At 60.8% G+C, this 18,349-nt stretch overlaps 6 protein-coding genes across 6 annotated transcripts; 4 read left to right on the top strand and 2 right to left on the bottom strand.

Moving 5' to 3' along the window:
• Positions 1-33: 33 nt before the first annotated feature.
• On the top strand, positions 34-487 carry K452DRAFT_291519 (uncharacterized protein). The gene has a single exon (XM_033541193.1). It carries the CDS (start codon positions 155-157, stop codon positions 440-442), a length of 288 nt encoding a protein of 95 aa, XP_033393188.1. The 5' UTR covers positions 34-154; the 3' UTR covers positions 443-487.
• A 3,249-nt stretch (positions 488-3,736) lies between these two features.
• K452DRAFT_101411 (uncharacterized protein) lies at positions 3,737-4,990 on the bottom strand. The gene has a single exon (XM_033534903.1). It carries the CDS (start codon positions 4,698-4,700, stop codon positions 3,894-3,896), a length of 807 nt encoding a protein of 268 aa, XP_033393189.1. The 5' UTR covers positions 4,701-4,990; the 3' UTR covers positions 3,737-3,893.
• Positions 4,991-6,439: 1,449 nt separating this feature from the next.
• K452DRAFT_235726 (uncharacterized protein) lies at positions 6,440-8,680 on the top strand (the record flags this gene model as incomplete). Its single annotated transcript, XM_033537458.1, has 1 exon — positions 6,440-8,680. One exon carries the CDS (start codon positions 6,440-6,442, stop codon positions 8,678-8,680), a length of 2,241 nt encoding a protein of 746 aa, XP_033393190.1.
• Positions 8,681-8,901: 221 nt separating this feature from the next.
• K452DRAFT_101409 (uncharacterized protein) lies at positions 8,902-9,590 on the top strand. The gene has a single exon (XM_033534902.1). It carries the CDS (start codon positions 9,124-9,126, stop codon positions 9,466-9,468), a length of 345 nt encoding a protein of 114 aa, XP_033393191.1. The 5' UTR covers positions 8,902-9,123; the 3' UTR covers positions 9,469-9,590.
• Positions 9,591-12,800: 3,210 nt separating this feature from the next.
• K452DRAFT_291525 (uncharacterized protein) lies at positions 12,801-13,214 on the bottom strand. Its single transcript, XM_033541194.1, has one exon. It carries the CDS (start codon positions 13,195-13,197, stop codon positions 12,856-12,858), a length of 342 nt encoding a protein of 113 aa, XP_033393192.1. The 5' UTR covers positions 13,198-13,214; the 3' UTR covers positions 12,801-12,855.
• Positions 13,215-15,598: 2,384 nt separating this feature from the next.
• Positions 15,599-16,888, top strand: K452DRAFT_301878 (uncharacterized protein; the record flags this gene model as incomplete). Its single annotated transcript, XM_033542509.1, has 4 exons — positions 15,599-15,716; positions 15,791-16,133; positions 16,226-16,782; positions 16,845-16,888. 4 exons carry the CDS (start codon positions 15,599-15,601, stop codon positions 16,886-16,888), a joined length of 1,062 nt encoding a protein of 353 aa, XP_033393193.1.
• Positions 16,889-18,349: the final 1,461 nt, after the last annotated feature.

Genomic DNA, 18,349 nt, shown 5'->3' on the forward strand with positions numbered 1-18,349 from the left:
GGGAGGGAGGGATGGCAGCAGAGAGAGAGAGAGAAAAAAAAAAAAAAAAAAAAAAAAAAAAAAAAAAAAAAAAAAAAAAAAAAAAAAAAAAAAAACGCCGACGCTATGCACGCACGCTCGCTCGCTTGCTCCAATCAATCCATCATCATCAACCATGCACGCGTACCCAAGCAAACACCACGAATTACCTCCTCCCTCCTCATTTAATCAATCCCTCACTCAACGCACTCAATACGCCACCCCCCCAGCACCCTCACCCCCACCCCCACCCCTCCGCACACCCCACCCGCTCAGCCGCTCCTTCTCCACCCGACCCAACGGCCCACTCTCCGCAGACTCGCTCGTCAGCGCCCCGTTCGAGGCGCAGCTGCTGCTCGTGCCGCCGTTGCCGCTACTACTGCCGCCGTTGCTGCTTGCAGCTCCGATACCCAATCCGGCGTAGCCGGGGGCGAAGGGGTTGGTGATGGTGCCGTTGCCGGCTGCAGGTCTCGCAAACGGGTTGTTGTTGTTATTGCCAGCAGCGCCAGCACCAGCGTTAGCGTTGGCGTTGGTGTTGGTGAACGGATTCCTAGCACCCGCGTTCGCAGCCGTGTTACTAGCCGTCGTCAGCGACAGGGATAGAGATAGCGACGTCGAGGCCGCGCTGCCCGGCGGGCTGAGGTCGCGCAGGAAGGCGTCTGCCTTTTCGGAGCCGACGCGGCGGGTCAGCAGGTCCGAAGGCTGGCGGTGGTGGGCGTGCTGCGATTGCGGTTGCGGGCGCGGGCCTAGTAGCGGGCCGCGGTGCGGTTGCTGCTGCTGCTGCTGCTGCTGTTGTTGTTGGTGTTGGTACTTGTACTGCTGGTGGTGCTGGTGGTGCTGCTGTGGCTGGGGCTGGGGCTGGGGCCTGGGGGGCGGTGGGGGGAAATACATCTGCTGTTGCTGTAGCTGCTGTGCCGTCATCGACGGCGGAGCCGGGAAATTCATCTGTCCCTGCTGTTGCTGCTGCCCTTGCTGCGACGGCACCGGCACAGGCTTCCGCGCGACCTCAGACATAGAAGAGGCCAGGCTGTCCGTCCTCGGCACGACAGGGAAGCGCGTAGCCGCCCTCGAAGCGGAGCCACCGCTGCCGACTCGTCCCGCCCTACCACTGCCACTGCCACTGCTCGCACTGCTCGCGTTACTCGGCGCGCGCTCGACGCCTCCTGCACCAGGACCACCGAACCCGCCACCAACGCCAGCCACGCCGGCTGCGACGCCTGCGGCCGCGACCCCCGCCGCGATGATGCCTATGGCGGTCTTGGTCGGCGCGGTCGCCACCACGGGCGCCGGTTCCGGGCTCGTCCTTGACGACGGCGGGGACGCGGTCGCCGCTCTGCTGGCGCTGCGGCTTGCAACGGGCGCAGGAGCAGCGACACCAACGCCACTGCCCTCAAGCTCGGCGAGCTCGCCCGCGCGCTGCACGCCAGCGCCAGAAGCCTGCACGCCAACACCAGCAGCCGCAGCAGCAGCCGCGTCGACCTCACTGGGCCGTCTCGGCCGCGGCGGCGCCTCCTTCCGCTTCTGCGACGGCCACTGCGTCAGTCGCTGCCCGGGGCCCTGCTGGCCCTGCGCCCACGGCCAACTCGGCATCGTCTGCTGGGCCGCCTGCTCCTGCATCTGCAGCATCTTCGGGCTCTGCAGGAGCGCGGTGCCGCTGCCGGGGCGCTTGCGCGGGATCTGCAAGGCCGCAGGCAAGTTGGGGAGGACGGGGGAGCCGGAGCGCGAGCGCGCGCGGTGCTCGCTCGCCGTGATGTCCGCGTCGGCGGCGCGCAGCTGGCTCAGCGTCGTCATCGTGCTGCCGATGCGGCCGCGGTCTTGGTCCCGCGCTGCTTTCGCGTAGATGCGCTCCCAGGACCTTGACTGCGTGTTTGTGTTCCTGTTCGTGTTCGTGGCGGAGTACATGGACGAAGAGCGGATGCCCGACCCGCGCGACGCCCACACCGGGCGCACCGTAAGCGGGCGGCCGACACCGCGTTCGCGGGCGCCGTAGACCGCGCCGCCGGCGGCAGCCGCTTGAGCCGCGTCCTCCTCGAACAGGGTGGCCGAGCTGTCGGGGCGGCGGTTCTGCGTCGTGGCCGCCTGCGCAGGCGGCTGCAGAGGCTTGAACTGCGGCAGCGGCTGGGTCGGCTGCGCGGGGAGGCCGAGCCGCAGCGCCGCTTCTGCGACCGCTACGGCCGCGACGCCGGGTTCCGTGCTCACGGCGCGGCCGACCTGGTCCGGGGGCGTGGCCGCCCTTTGCTCCTGCGGCGGACTGGTCCTGCCCGCACCCACGCCCGTTGCGCCGCTCATCAAGCTCCCCTGCCCACCACTGACATAGCGTCCCCAAGCAGCACCATCCCTCTCACCAACCTCAGGCCGCCCAGTCGCAGACCCAGCGCCCATACCCGCACCCATACCCGAGCGCGCCGTCGTGCCCGTCGTGTCGTCGTAAAACGCCTCCTTGCCATACGCAGCCTGCAGCACAGCTTGGCGGCGCGCGCGATCGCGCCTCCGCAGACACGCGAGCAGGAACAGTAGCCCGGCGGCCATGGCGACGGCCGACGTCGACGCGATCGCGATCCCGATGATTTGCCCTGTGCTGAGGGGTTTGGACTTTGTGGGTTCCGAGGGGGTGGAGGTGGCGGCGGCGGGGGCGGGCACGGGGACGGAGGGCGTGAATGTTGATTTTGAGGTTGTGGCGGTGTCGGAGGGGGAGGAGGGGGCGCCGGTGGTGGAGGATGTAGGTGAAGAAGTAGAAGAAATGGTGGTGGAAGAGATGGTGGAAGAAGTAGAAGAAGAAGAAGAAACAGTAGACGAAGAAATAGAAGTAGAAGAAGTAGAAGCGGAAGTAGAAGGAGAAGTAGAAGCAGAAGTAGAAGAAGAAGGAGCAGAAGTAGAAGTAGAAGACAACACGGCCGACGACTTCGCTGTCGCCGTCGCCGTCGTCGCCGTCCCCACACCATTACCAGTACCAGTACCAGTACCCGTCGCCCTCGGACTCGTCGCGCTCGTCGCCGTCGTCTTCCCCGTCGCCGTCGCCGTCGCCGTCCCCTTCAACGACACCGTTGTGGTCCCCACCCTCGGCGCCACAGCCCCCGGCCTTCCATCGCAGACATCATACGCGGCCTGCAACTGCTGCGTACTCACCTCCCCCCCAGTCTCCCTCTTACCCACACCCAACCCCCTCTTAACACCACCCACCCCACTCACACTAACAACCCCCACCCCACTACCACCCGTGATGTCCGAGCATTCCCGCTCAATACACCCCAGCGCCGCCTCCCCAAGCGAGGACCCCGAGTCCGAGGCTGTGGCCGCGCAGAGGCAGTCGATGGCTGCGTCGGCGGCGGTGGCGGGGTCGGGCGGGAGGCATGCCGCGGGGAAGGAGGTTTGGAGTGTGCGGGCGAGGCAGGATTGTGCGCAGGGGGGGAGGAGGGCGGATAGGGTTGGGGGGAGGGATGGGGGGGTTTGGCGTTTTTGAAGCTGGGGTTGGGGTTGGTGGTGGGGGTGGGGGAGCGCGAGCGTGAGGGTGACGTTGAGGGTGAGGGCGAGGGTGAGGATTAGGCTGGCGATGCGCAGCATGGTGGTGTAGATAGGTGGGTGGGTTGGGGTATGGGCCGGCCCGCTCGCTCGCTCGCTGGGTGGGTGAGACCTTTGCGGTTGCGGCTAAAAAAAGAAACTGGGGAGAGCCCGGCCGCCTGGGCGGGGTAACGTAACTAGAAGGAATAGGAAGGGAAGAGGAAAAAGAGGAGGGAGAGAAGGGAGAGAGAGAGAGAGAGAGAGAGACAGGGAAGGGAAGGGAAAGGAAGGAAAAGTGTATGAGGAATTACGACATGGGAGAGGGGGATTACAACAACAAGCAGCAACAGCTCGCGACTGCCGATCAACGGCACGGATCACGAAAGGAAAAGGAAAAGGAAAGATGGAAGGGATTGAAGATGGCGACGAGAAGCGAAGAGAAAGAAGAAACAACTAGGCACCAAACACAGGCACGCGGGCGGGCGGTGGTTCAGCATCTGATATGGCGACGTGCAAGCGCCGGGCCAGCAGCACGGTGCCGTCATTGAGCGGGGGAACAGGCGGCTGCTAAGCGCTGGCATGGGAATAACGAGAATATACCTACCCTTCCCGGCTGCTTGCGACAAAGGGCGCTTAGGCACATGACGCAAGGCACGACTATCGCGCAGCTGAAACACCGCTTGCCGTGGCTGTGCGAATAGGGGACTCATCGAGGGTTGCGCAAGCCTTTTTCTTCTCTGCGGGAAGAATCCGAGCGGCCAGGAACGCGCACGGCGACCCGGAGGCTGCGAGAATGGCCCATCGAAGAGTTGATTAGCCATGCATATGCAGGTTCTAGACTCGTTCGCTGTCGTGGCAGAACAGCGACGGCCGACGGGCTCCAACGGCCATTCCCAGCGAATCACGCGCGCGCCTCCGACTTCATCAACTCCCAAGGTCCCATCTTCCTCGCTTTCTCCACTTCCCACTCTCTCCGACCGACCCTTTGACGCTAGAGCTTGCGCACGCTTTCTCCGCACCATCCGCGCCCAGCGCACGCAGCAAGCCCAGCCCAACTCCCGCCACACCCGCCCCGCCGCCGAAACGAACACGAGACCCGTCCAGCCAGAGGGCATGATTGTCATTTGCTCCCAAAAAGCACGAGAGGAAAAAAATATACAAATATAATGAGAAGAAATCTCCATTCCCTGCCGCGCATCCCTGCCCGGCGCCGATAACTTGTATGCCGGCCGTTCGAGAAGCTTGTAGCGGCTGATCTTGCGCCTGCGTGGGCAGGAGACCGTGGACCCATACGTGCGCGACCATTATCCCATTATCGACGACGACGACGACAGCGGCGGCTGCTGCGGCGCCGAGGATCGGCCGTTGGAATCGCAAGGATGGATTGGAAAGTGTGGCAGGGGGGAGGAGGGGGCGGGGGAAGGAATGATTGATGATGATGATGATAACGACAAGACAGCGCGCGCGCGCGCGACAACGACGACGCTTGACGCTTGACAATTCAGGTCAGTGCATAGGTGGCAGGCGAAAAAGCCACAACACCAACGATGTAAGACAGAGGAAAAAAAAAAAAGAGGATCCCCCATCCATCCGGCTAAGAATATAACACACACATGGTGGGGCGTTCTTGGAGGCGATGCCGCTTTGGGCCTATCTCGACCTTGTCGCGATGACGACTCGCGAGCCACCTTCCAGTCCCCTAGCGATCGCCCGTTGAGCGTCCTGCTTTTTAGTCTAGCCCTGATCACCGTACCCGGTGCGCCGCATGTGTCTGCTACCGATCCTCCACCTCCTCCTCCGCCGCCGCTCTGCGCCCACGCGTTTAATTACTCATCTCGCCCTCAGGGTTCCCGCCCGCGACATTGTTGGACTCTCGCCTTTTTCTCTCGCTCCCCTAAGACATCTCCCTGAGAATATTCCATTGACGCCCAACCAACCCATTGACCCGTGGTGTCTCTTTTTTTTTCTCCCCTCGCAATCTCCGCTCTCTGCGCCGTCCGCCATTATCAAGAGCCGCTGGGGACGTGACTTGACTGATCGGCCTGCCATTCATCCCTCCCTTCCCCGAGCGCCGCGCACAACCAGCGAGAGAGAGAGAGCGAGACAGAGTCGTGCCGGCTCCTCGTACTTTCATTCCCCCTCTAGCTCTGCTATCGAGCAGCCAAGAAAACGTCATAGCTCCCGGGGCTCCACTTTCCAGTCAGACTGTATGAACCCTCCATGGGACGTTCCCCCCTCCGGCCAGGATCACCTTGCGGAGATGTCTGCATCCTCTAGCAACCTGCCCTCGCCGCCCGAGGCCAACGACCAGCCGCCGCCTCCCTACCCGAACGTGCCCGCCATCAGCCTCAACCGCTCGTCCGTCCAACCCACCCCGCCGACGACCAGCGAGCGGCCGCGCGGCGGCAAGCGCGTCGGCTTCACGGCCTCGTCCAACCTCGACGAAGCGCCCCCCGTCACCGATGACCGCCTCAACCCCCGCTCCGCCGCCACGTCGACGCGGTACCAGCCGCCGTCGGAGCCGGGCTCGGGCTCCGTCACGCCGCGCGAGGGCGCCGGCGCGTACCTCTCGCCGGTGACGAGCCGCGACGACCGCACGCCCGCCGAGGCCGAGCTGGTCAAGGCCGTGCACAAGGCCTTTGGACAGCCGCTGCCGTCCAAGCCCAAGCCCGCGATCCGCAAGAAGCCCTCGATCAGCAGCAACCCGTTTGCGTCCATCGAAGACTCCGAGGACGACGACACGCCGGCGCGCCGCGCCCGCAACGACGCACATGACCGCGCTAACCGGCTGGCCCGGAGCGTGGGCAGCGCGGGGCCGTCGGCGCCCGGGTCGCGCCGCGGGAGCAACGAGAGCGCCGACTCGATCCCCATGGAGCCCATAGGCCTAGGGCGGTCCGGGTCGCGCCGCCGCCAGCAGGCTTACATGGAGGACCTGATCTCGGGCGACGAGGACGACGACGACGTCATCTCCAAGCCGTTGGGCGAGGGCACCCTCACAGAGGCCAGGCGCCTCGTGAGCAACCACACCAAGCGTGAGCAGGGGCAGCGCGTGGCGCTGCACACGGAGCCGACGCCGCTGATCTCGCGCCCCACCACGCCCACCATGGACCAGCGCCTCGACGACTACGTGCCGCAGCCGGCCAAGTACCGCGGCGGCATCTTCGGCGCCCTGCTGAACCTGTACAGCACGCAGGGTGGCATGGCGGGCGCCATGGGCGGCGGCAGCAACGGCTATGCCGGCCACCACCGCCTCGGCAGCAACGCCACCACCATGTCGGCCAACACCAGCGGCACGCCCACGCCCGGCGGCGTCACGCCCGCCATGACGCCGCAGCCGTCGCCGCCGCAGTCGGGCACCACGACGCCCGTGGGCCGGAAGCAGCGCCCCTGGTACGCGGGCGGCCACAGCACGAACCCGTCCAACTCGTCGCTGGCGCAGCTGGTGGGCTCCTCGTCGGTGCTGGCATCGGCCGCCACGCCGGGCGAGATGAACGACTCGATGGCGGAGAAGCTGAAGCGCACGCCGCGGCCCGGCATGGGCAAGCGCACGCGCAGCGGCGGCTCCATCAAGGGCGCCATGCACCGCCTGGGGCGCCCCCGCCTCGAGGACGAAATCCGCATCACGGTGCACATCTCCGAGGTCATGGCGCGCCAGCGCTACCTGCTCAAGCTGTGCCGCGCCATGATGCAGTACGGCGCGCCGACGCACCGGCTGGAGGAGTGCATGAAGATGAGCGCGCGCGTGCTCGAGATCGAGAGCCAGTTCCTCTACATCCCGGGGTGCATGATCATCTCGTTTGACGACTCGACGACGCACACGACCGAGGTCAAGCTCGTCCGCTCCCAGCAGGGCGTCGATCTCGGCAAGCTGCGCGACACGCACGCCTGCTACAAGGACGTTGTGCACGACCGCATGGGCGTGGAAGAGGCGACGCAGCGGCTCGAAGAAATCATCAAGCGCCCCGCCAAGTACAAGGCGTGGTACCTGGTGGGCGTGTACGGGCTGGCGTCGGCATGCGTGGGCCCGTTCGCCTTCCAAGCGCGGCTGATAGACCTGCCCGTCGCGTTCCTGCTAGGCTGTCTGGTGGGCTACCTCCAGCTGATCGCGGCACCGAGCTCGCACCTCTTCAACAACGTCTTCGAGATCGCCGCGGCGGTCTTGACGTCCTTTTTCGCGCGCGCGTTCGGCTCCATCCGCGGCGGCGAGCTGTTCTGCTTCGCCGCCCTCGCACAGAGCAGCATCGCGCTGATCCTGCCAGGCTACACGGTGCTCTGCGCCAGCTCGGAGCTGCAATCCAAGCACATTGTGGCGGGCTCGGTGCGCATGGTCTACGCCATCATCTACTCGCTGTTCCTGGGCTTCGGCATGACCATCGGCATCGTACTCTGGGGGCTCTTCGACAAAGACGCCACATCCACAACCACCTGCTCGAACCAGATGCCCGTGAACTGGACCTTCTGGTTCGTGCCCGCCTTCACCCTCTGCCTCTGCGTCATCAACCAGGCCAAATGGAAACAAGTCCCCGTGATGGTCGTCATCTCCTTCGTCGGCTATATCGTCAACCACTTCTCGTCGCTGCACTTCACGGGGAACACGCAAATCAGCAGCACGCTGGGCGCGCTCGCCATCGGCGCCATGGCGAACCTGTACTCGCGGCTCGGGGGGAAAATCGACAATCTCGTCCTCGACATCTACGAGACGTACATGCGCCCGCGCATCCGCTCCATGCGGCGCCAAGCGCGCGGTCAACGCGCCTCTCTCGCCGCCGCCGCCATCAACTCCGTCAAGCGCCCCGAAGACGCCATTCCCGCGCCGCCGCCGCCAGCCCCCACCCCAGAGCCGTACATGCCGCGCACGCGCAAGGTCGGCTACGGCCTCGCGGCCGCGGCCATGCTGCCCGCCATCTTCGTGCAGGTGCCGTCGGGCCTCGCCGTCAGCGGCAGCTTGGTCAGCGGCGTCACGTCGGCGAACCAGATCACGCATAACGCGACGGGCACGACGACGGCCACGAGCGGCATGGACACGGCGAACGTCAACTCCGCCGCGCTCAGCGTGGGCTACTCGGTCATCCAGGTCGCGATTGGCATCACCGTCGGCCTCTTCCTCAGCGCGCTGGTCATCTACCCCTTCGGCAAGAAGCGCAGCGGCTTGTTCAGCTTCTAGGCTAGACAGCCAGCCAGCCGCCGGACAGGGAGCGCACGCGCGCGGCTCTTTCCGTTCCCGTTCCCGATCCCGCTCCCGCTCCCGCTTCCGCTCCGTCTCGGGCCCCTGGCTCTCCGCGCGTTCCGCCACTGCGTGCGTCAACAGCGGCGGCCGATCAGCCTCGCACGCGTGCGCCTGATCCGCCAATCCCCTAGCTCTTCCTCCCCTAAAACAGTCAGGCCGCCCTCAACGCCTCCTCCCCCTCCTTTTCGCAACAGGACGCGCAAGCCGCGCGCCCGCATTGGAAGCGCGGACGGCAGATCGCGCGCCAGGGGGCCCCCGCCCCGCCCCCGTCCGTGGGCGCGCGCTTGGAGACGTCATCTGCTCATCTCCCTTTTGTGGCGGTACCGGGATGGCTGTCGAAACGAAACGAAACAATCCGGTTTCGACTCGACTACGCTGGGATGGGATGGGGTGGGTGTCTGCCTTGCCTTGCCTTGCCTTACCTCACCTCGAGGCGAATCGAATCGAGCAGGGTCCACCGACTACCACAACCAACCAACCAACCAGCCCAGGGCGGGAGGCAGTGCAGGCTCGCGCCCCCGCCCTGTGGCCTGCCTTCTTTCTTACCTACCTATCTTCGATCATCTTTCTGCCTTGCCTTGCCTTGGCTGTTCCATCCTGTTTCCGGCCCGGCTAGCCTCGTTCACGCATGCATGCATGCTTCCTCTTTTCAGCCTTACCTGCTTTACTCCACCTCAGCTGTACGCAAGCGTGTACGCAACATCCACGCACGCTCTCCTTTGTAGATCGTCTCGTCTCGTCTCGTCGTTGTTGTTTCACTGCTGTAGCGCTCGTTCGCTCTCCGTCTGTTTGTCTTGTTGATCCTCTCTTGTTGTTGTTCCTTTCGTCATCATCTTCATACCTACTCAGCATACCTATCATGTGAGCGTTCCGCACGCCCTTCGTTCTCCGTTTTGCTTGCTTCCTCTTGCGTTTTTTATTTCATCTCATTTCGTCTCTTTATTATCTTCCGTGCTTTTCTGGTCTTTTTCATCTTATCTTTCCTGTCTTGTCTTGTCTCCTCGTGGCTGGAAAAAGAGTGAGGGCTGCTGGGTCCCGTGCATTTGGGCGGCGAAAAAATGGCGTTTTTTTTTTTTTTTTTTGGATTGTGTGCGCGCCCTGCCTCGCCCTGCCTTGCCCTGCACTGTCCTGCACTGTCTGCCCTGTCTGCCTTGCAACGGTGGCGACGACGGCTGCGGCTGCGGCTGGGCTAGGGCTAGAGGTGGAATAGGAGCCGCGCGCTGCTTGCTTGCTTGGTCGGAGTTTACTGGTTCTGGGTCTGAATGCTCGTTTATTTGTCGGGTAGGGTTCCTGTCTGTCTTCCTGTTGGTGCAGGTCTGAGCGAGCGCATACGTGCGTTGTGTTGTCTTTTCCTCTTTCTCTTTCTTGATTGAGTGTTTGTTCGTTCAACTTTCTTTCCTTTTTTTTTTTTTTTTTTTCGTTTGCTACTCTTTCCATTCCATTCCGTTCCTCTGTTGTTCTCCAAATAGGACGCGCGTCTCTCGTCCCGCGGCATGGCATGTCTGGCGTTTATACTTTTTCTCTTTTTCTCTTTCTTTTTTCCAAGCTTTCCGTCCGTCTTCTATTCCTCTTTTCCCTCTTTCTCGCTTTCTCTCTCGTTACCGCCTACTAACCACTTAACTTACCTAACGCGTCTGATGAGGTTTCGGGTGTCTCGGAGGTCTTCATACATCTCTCTGTCTTTTTGTCTGTTTCTGGTTCTTGCTGCTTGATTGCTTGCTTACCTGCTTGGTCAAGGGGGTTTAGACCTGCCCTCATCTGCCCTACCTAGATAGAGAGATAGATTTGATGTTTTCTGTTTCTTTTTCAAGTTTTCAGTTTTCAGTTTTCTGGTCGCGCGAGTCGGGATGCGAAATGACAGATTAGATATCCTCTGCTTTTTCTGCTTCTGCCTTCTTGAAGAGAGAAAGAAAGAAAGAAAGAACTGCTTCTTGCGTTGATTGATTGCTTGGTGCTGTGCCGTTGTGTGTGTTGACTTGTGACGTAACGTGCCATCTTTCCTTACTCACCTACCTATTTTCCCTACCCTACTTACCTACCTTACCTTTCCCTCCCTTCCCTGGCCTTACTTACCCTACTCACCTACCTCGACTTGCCACAACCCACCTCGCCTCGCCTCGACTCGACCCCTCTCGATACGACTCACCTCAGCTCATCAAACCACCATACCGAACAGACCAAGGCAGGCCAAGCCAGGACAGGCCAAAATAGGACACGCCAAAAATAGCACAACCCGTATGCGAGCGTGCGCGCCCATCTCAACCCTGACCTAGACCCTCACCCTGACCCTGACAACCCGAGCGATCGCCAGTGGTGGCAACGCCGAAAGCGAGCGCAACGCAATAAACCCGGCGACGCGCCCTCCTATTCCCGCCAGCGTGTCAATGCCAGGCCAGTCGAGTCGAGCAAGGGACGCGCCCACCTACATGCCCACTCGCCCACCCCTGCGCGCGCGTGTGTGCGTGCGAGATAAGATTGCGCGCTTTTGATGGCATGGCATGGGTATGGGCGTGGGCATGGGCATGCCACGAATGCCATGCCATCTTGCCACGCGCGCCGTTGCGCGCCATGGCCGCCCATGCCCATGCCCATGCCCATGCCACGCACGGGCGAAGGAGACGCGGCAAGACTTGTCTTTCCTTGCTTTGCCTTGCCCTGCGGTACAAACGTACGTGGGCGTGGGCGTGGGCGTGGGCGTGGGCATGAACGTGCCTTGCGCTGCGGGCGAAACACGCGCCCTGGCTGGGGCGGGTGCACTGTCCTGCGCTGTCCTATCGTGGCCTGGCCTGGCCTGGCTGTGGCTGAGAAGACGTAGCAGACCTGTTTGGCGACTCTCTCTCGACGTCAACGTGCTCGGTGGTAGGTGGTAGGTAGGTAGTTGCGATGGTGTCGGCGTGGTTGCCGCGCGCGCGCGGGACTGGCTGCTTGCGTGCTTGTTTGCTTGCTTTCTTTGGTTCCTTTGGTTCCGTCTAGGCTGCAGGGTCTGGCGTCGTGCGTTTAGATGTATGTGCGCGCGAGCGAGGGTAAAGCAGGTAGGTATGCAGGTAGGTAGAGCAGAGCAGAGCAAGGCAGGCAGGGTAGGTAGGTAAGTAGGTAAGTAGGTAGATCGCGCAACGCCCGTCACCGCGAAGCTCACTTACCGTCTTGCGCGATGGATGGTGATGCTTGTGCGGAGTAGAAGAAGAAGAGAAGAGAAAAGACCTAGTTACGGCGTTTGTTTGTAGCCTGCGTATGTGTGGACTATGAGGCCTTTATACCCGTCTCCAGGATTTAAACCTGTACCGAGACAGGGAGGAGGCTGTAGGGACTGCGCGTGTTGTTCGCTGTCTCGCTAGATGGTGTTCGCGGTTTACGGTTACGGTCGTTGGGTGGTGGGTAGGTAGGGTAGAGCGACGGGCCGGGGCGCGAGCGAGTGAGCGAAACGACGGATGGATGGTTGGATAGACAGAACTAGTTTTATACCTACCCGCTTCCTTGTGTCTCACCCGCGCAGCAAGGTTTGGGTTGGATTGGTTATGGGGTGCGCGCCTAGCCGCAGCTTGCCTGCCTGCCGTCCGTCGTCATGCCGTCCGCCTCACGTTTAGAGAATTCGCGTGTCTTGGCTGCGCATAGTTATCTACCTTCCTTACCCACCCGTTTGCTTCTGGCGAGGGTCGCGTGTGCTAGATAGATGGTGCGCACTCACCTACTGTGGGGGCAGGAGGGCGTGAGCGCCTTCCGCTCTCGTCCGTCCACTCTCTTTCTCTCTCTCTCTCCCGACCGGCCGGCCGACTGACGCAGCGACCTACCTGCCCACTGCCCGGGCAAGACAGATAGGTGGGACAGGCCGCATAGCGGGCAAGCAGAGAACTTGCGCAGCAGCAAATGTATTGTAGCAGCGCAAGTGGCAGGGCAAGACAGAAGAAGAAGGAGAGAGACGACGAAAACAAAAAGAAAAGTAAGAAAAAAAAAAAAAACGGATGTCCATCCGTCCATCAGACCCGACGGGCAGGACAGAGAGGCGGCAGGGCAGAAGAACAAAGCCGCTCTCGACCTCGGGCCCAGCAGCACATGGGGGCAGACGTGCACGCGCGGCGAATTTCGGCCGGTTGGACTCGGATCGGATGATGGGGTCAGCCCAGAGGGAGCATGGAGCGCAGGCGGGGAGGCCCATGAGGACTTATGGCGCTTGTTTGCTTGAGCGAAGCGAACGAGCGCGCAGGGGCCCCGCTGCGAGGATTGCTGCGTGCGAGGGGAGGCTCGCGGTTAGGGAGGCCCGGGTGCGCGCCTGCCTTCTTCTTGTCCTGGCTGCCCAATGCCTGCCTGCTGGGAGCTGGGGGTGCTGTGCGTGCCTGCGTCTGAGATCGCGATGGAAGGATGGGAGAAGCAGGAGAGAAGGAGGGCTTGGTGGGGTGGGTGCGCGGTTGGTGGTAGGTGAGTCGTGGTCGGTGGGCTGCGATGATGCGTGCTTGCATGCGTAAGGTACCTTCCTCTCCTACTCCTACCGTACGAGTACCTGACTGCTGGGGCGGCGGGCGGGCAGCGGGCAAGCGGGCACGCGGGTGGGCGAGCGGGTACACCCATTTAATTCGGGACCCCATGGACCCTCTCTCTCTCGCGCTGGACCCTCTGCCTGGGGACGGGTCGCAGGTAGAAAGCAATAGTAGCGGAAGCATAACAAGTGGAGCGAAAACACTCAAACAAACAGAGCAAGCAAGCAGCCGTTAGCGAGCCCCATCGTATTGTATGGGCAGATGGGGTGTTTGATTTCCCCGGCTAAAACGCAGCGCGACGCCGCCGTCGTGTAGAGGGAGGTATATCAAAATTTCAGGCGGCCCCAAAGCTCAAATCACCTGCATGTTGGCTGCGGCACATCAACGGCGTCAGCAGTCCACGCACCGCTTTATAACAAACCTAGCTAGCTATCGATGATTACTTTTTCGACTTTTTGTTTTTCTGCCGCCGGGCGGCGTGGACAAGCCGGGGCGGGGGACGTGTCACGGCCTGCATGTGCGAAAGGCAAAAAGGAAAAGAAAAAAAAGTGAAAGACGAACGAGCCGCCGGCGGGATGGCTCTCCTATTGCAGCGAGAAGAAAATACGGGAGGGCCCGATGACTACCTCATTTTCTGCGCGGCGCAACGGTCGAAGGAAGCAGCTGGCTTGGGTTGGTGGCACGGTGGTGATTGTAGGCGTGAACGCCGCGGGATGCAGTATGACCAGGCTAGCCCGGCGTCCGAGCCTCGGTTAGTTGTCTGTAAAGGATTGGCTCTCTGGCTGCTCTGGGCAGTGTGGCGTAAGGCATAGGCTGCTGGTGGTGCTGGGTCTTTTTTTTTTTTCCCGCCGACCACTGACCACTGAATTTGCCCGTGGACGGCCCTTGCGGCAGACCCGTCATGCAAGGAACGGTTCCAGAAGGCCAGCGCAGCCCGGCGCATGCAAGGAGGCCCTGGGGAGCAGCAGCGAGCGGGCGGGGGATTGAGTTTTTGTTGTTTATTTGTTTGTTCGCTTTTCTTTGACTACTTTAACTATGAAAGAAGAGGGATGTCGTCTTTTCAACGGGCGAAAGACAGGTGCACACGGTAGGAAAGTAGTTTTCTGCTCGAGCGAAAGCGCTACGAAGATCCGCCTGCTGCATAGGGGGGCGATCAGGTTAGTTTGCAGCATGACTCGTGGAGATTGGATGCCACGAGGCTCCTGGGCAAGCGACGGGCTGCCATTGGCGCAGATCAGGCCCAAAGCGCTCGGCGGCCACGGCGAAAAGGCCCGCTGGTGGCTTGCAGCTGCCGAAGATCGAGGGCGTGAAACGGCAAGCGACAGGATCAGCGGCGAGCGTGATGAGGGCTCAGTGACGCGACTGGGGGCGCGCGCAGGTGCAGGAGCGAGAGAGAGGGAGAGTGAGTGTGAAAGACATGAGGGGGAAGGCAACGAAGTAAGTAGTAGTAAAGATGATTACTATTCTCGGCCTGGGCGCGCAAGGAAGGGAGGAGTAATCCGTAGTTGATAGTGGTGAATGGGGGACAGTGGACAGGAATGCTCGAGGGGAGATAAAGGTGACGGGGCTGGATGCGCGAGACTATCTCCGGGCAAGAGTGGCATCGCGCCGTCAAAATCCGGCAGTGAAATTTGATGATTCCCCCGCCCGCGCCCTAGTCCGTTTTCGGCCCCTCCCCTTAACCAGCAGAGTAGTCAGCATCCCGCCCGACTTCTCTTGAGAGCCCGTCCTCCACCACTCCGTCCGCTTCCTTTCCTTGTGTTGCACTGCATCCCCAACCCGCAGCCTGTCTTGCTGTGTCTCTCCGCCTGCTGTCGCATTATAACTGGCGCCCCGGCCGTCTCCCACCCCCCCCAACGCTCGCCCGCCACCCCCCACCTCCCAACTTCGCTCGCTCCTTCGGCTGCTCGGGCTCGCCTGCCGCTCATCTCCTTCAATACCTGCTCCTCGGCAAGGATCGACCGCCTGAAACCACCTCGCCCTCCTCACCCGACCTCACCGTCCCCCAAACGCCACTCGAGTCGTGTAACTCGCCCATTCCCTTCACACCAAGCCCGACTTTTTGTAATAGTAGGTGAGCCTCTTCCTCTCCCTAACCCGTCTTCGCCGACACCTCGACCTCGCTCGCTCGTTCGCCCTCTCGCTCCGTCGCAACCCACCCTCTCGCTCCGTCGCAACCCACCCTCTCGCTCCACGGCCACGACCCGCCCGCCCTCGCAGCACCCGTGGCCGCCTCCTCTCGCTCCTGCTAACCTCGGATGTAACTGCAGTCTCTTCCGTACATCTGCGGGTCTTTTTTGCGGAAGCCACCTCGTTCCACCCGTTTTCTTTCTGAATCTCGCTTCACTCCCGTCACCACTACCACACCACCACCTCCGCCACAATGGGTTGCGGCATGAGTACCGAAGACAAGGAGGGGAAGCAGCGCAATGAGGAGATTGAGAACCAGCTCAAGCGCGACAAGATGATGCAGCGTAACGAAATCAAAATGCTTCTGCTCGGTAAGTGCCCACTTGCGACCGTGGCCATTGGCCGCTCTTTTGTTTTTTGTTTTGATTCTAACCACAAGCAACAGGTGCCGGTGAATCCGGAAAGTCGACCATCCTGAAGCAGATGAAGCTCATTCACGAGGGCGGCTACTCCCGCGACGAGCGCGAGTCGTTCAAGGAGATTATCTTCTCCAACACCGTTCAATCGATGCGCGTCATCCTCGAGGCCATGGAGTCTCTTGAGCTGCCCCTGGATGACCAGCGTGCCGAGTACCACGTCCAGACGATTTTCATGCAGCCCGCCCAGATCGAAGGCGACAGCCTGCCCCCTGAGGTCGGCAACGCCATCGGCACCCTCTGGAAAGACCCCGGTGTCCAGTCGTGTTTCTCGCGCTCGCGTGAGTACCAGCTGAACGACTCTGCCAAGTAGTAAGTCGCACGCCGTCCCTGCGTGCCATTGGGTCATCCAATCGCACGCCTTTCGGCCTCGGACAAGTCAGCTTACACGGTTTTCCCTTCAGCTACTTCGACTCGATTGAGCGCATCTCCGCGCCCGACTACATTCCCAACGACCAGGACGTCCTCCGGTCCCGTGTCAAGACCACCGGTATCACCGAAACGACCTTCATCATCGGCGATCTGACCTACCGGATGTTCGACGTCGGTGGTCAACGTTCCGAGCGTAAGAAGTGGATCCACTGCTTCGAAAATGTTACGACGATTTTGTTCCTGGTCGCCATTTCCGAGTACGACCAGCTGCTGTTCGAGGATGAAACGGTGAACCGTATGCAGGAAGCGCTGACCCTTTTCGACTCCATTTGCAACTCGCGGTGGTTTGTCAAGACGTCGATCATTCTGTTCCTTAACAAGATTGATCGCTTCAAGGAGAAGCTTCCTGTCAGCCCGATGAAGAACTACTTCCCGGACTACGAGGGCGGTGCCGACTACGCCGCTGCCTGCGACTACATCCTTAACCGGTTCGTGTCGCTCAACCAGCACGAGACTAAGCAGATCTACACGCACTTCACCTGTGCTACCGACACGATGCAGATCCGTTTCGTCATGGCTGCTGTCAACGGTGAGTCTCCTCCTTTGTCTTCTGTACTTTTCGAACCTGACCACTGACGCGCCTCGCTTTAGATATCATCATCCAGGAGAACCTGCGCATGTGCGGCTTAATATGAGAGACGCAGCCGAGGGGTTACGCTAGCGTCGGCAAGTGGGCCTGGGAGACGACGAGTAGACTCCGGAGGAAATGTCTTGGCTATAACGGCCATTGCGATGTCACATACGGCGTTTGAAGTGCGGTTGTCTCGTTTCCCTCGACAGCCGCACATGGGTTCTTTTTTCTATTTTGCTCCTTTTCCTTTTCTGCTCTTTCTTTCAGCTCGTTTTTCTCAACCATGGCAGGAGCAGCGGCGGCGGCGGTTCGATACCAGAATTTCTCACACTCTTCTGCTGGCTTTGGATGGAGGGCGGTTTCGGTAGCCCCTGTCCCGGTCATAAGTTTTCCTTACACAGCTTTTTTTTTTCTCTACCACACCACCGTTCTCGTTTATGTATGAGGACGACCATAGTTATATCTTTGCGCTTTCCACCAATCGGGGGTGAGGTGGGGAAAAAGGAAAAAGGGAGGGGAGCTGGACACAGCGTTGTCTTTCTCTCTTTCCCTCAAGTCTATACTGTCTACACGTATCTCTCTCTCTCTCTCCCTCTCTCTAGTATCTGGTTCCCTGTCTTCTGCCCCCGCATTCGTTGGCGAGTCGCGAAAAACCTCTTGACACCACTACACACAAGCAAAGCCTTTAAGTAAGGGTGCTTCCCTTTTTTAATGTTGACCTGCTACTATTACATTTCATTTCCCTTTCTTTCGTCGTTGTCTTTGTCATCGTTGTCGTCGCGTCATCCTCGTCTTCCACACCTCGAAGTTTTCGTCGTCTGGCTTTTTTTTTAGTTGGTTGGTTGAGCAATTGGTGGGTACGCGGTATGCACGGCACGGGTACGGATACGGTTCCGGGTACTACTATTACAGCGCGCGCGCGCGTGTCGGTTCGGGTTGAGCGCGGGCTGGCATGGTGCCTTGGTGGATGATGGATGAGCGGGGAGAGATCGGATCGATGCGAAGGCGGTGCGGTAGAGATGGTTCGCGCTATGGCTGGTTTGGCTGTGCTGCGGGTCTGCCTACTACTACGTGCTAGGTACTTGGTCGGTTTAATTAGTGCGGTGCATGGCTGGGTTTACCTGCTTTTGCTACTTTTACTACTCCTACGGCTACTACTACTACTACTGCTGCTACTGCGACTGCTACTGCTAATATTGCTGCTACTAGGCTAGTTGCGAGAAAGACCACCCATCTAGGAAAGGGTTGGCGCTGGCTTTTTGTTGCTGCTGCTTCTGTGTGTGCATGTGCTTTGATGGAGTTGCTGCTGTCTGTCTGTCATGGCAGTTTTTGTCAAGATGTCAGAACGCTCCACGCCAACGTCAATGCCAACGCCAACCCCAACCCCAAAGCCACCCAAAAACGCCAACTGCAAGTAGCACGGTAGCACCACTCCTCGTCCCTATCATACAACGAGCTTTCCGGTTTCCGCCCCCAGCGCGCACCCCACTCACTCACGCTCGCTCGCTCGCAAGCTCGCTACTTT

The sequence above is a fragment of the Aplosporella prunicola genome, assembly GCF_010093885.1.
Source record: "Aplosporella prunicola CBS 121167 unplaced genomic scaffold K452scaffold_29, whole genome shotgun sequence".
NCBI lineage: Eukaryota > Fungi > Ascomycota > Dothideomycetes > Botryosphaeriales > Aplosporellaceae > Aplosporella > Aplosporella prunicola.

Excerpts from the sequence above, each read along its gene's own strand:
- K452DRAFT_291519 (XM_033541193.1), top strand. The coding sequence starts at position 155 with ATGCACGCGTACCCAAGCAAACACCACGAATTACCTCCTCCCTCCTCA.
- K452DRAFT_101411 (XM_033534903.1), bottom strand. The coding sequence starts at position 4,700 with ATGGAGATTTCTTCTCATTATATTTGTATATTTTTTTCCTCTCGTGCT.
- K452DRAFT_101409 (XM_033534902.1), top strand. The coding sequence starts at position 9,124 with ATGGGATGGGGTGGGTGTCTGCCTTGCCTTGCCTTGCCTTACCTCACC.
- K452DRAFT_291525 (XM_033541194.1), bottom strand. The coding sequence starts at position 13,197 with ATGCAAGCACGCATCATCGCAGCCCACCGACCACGACTCACCTACCAC.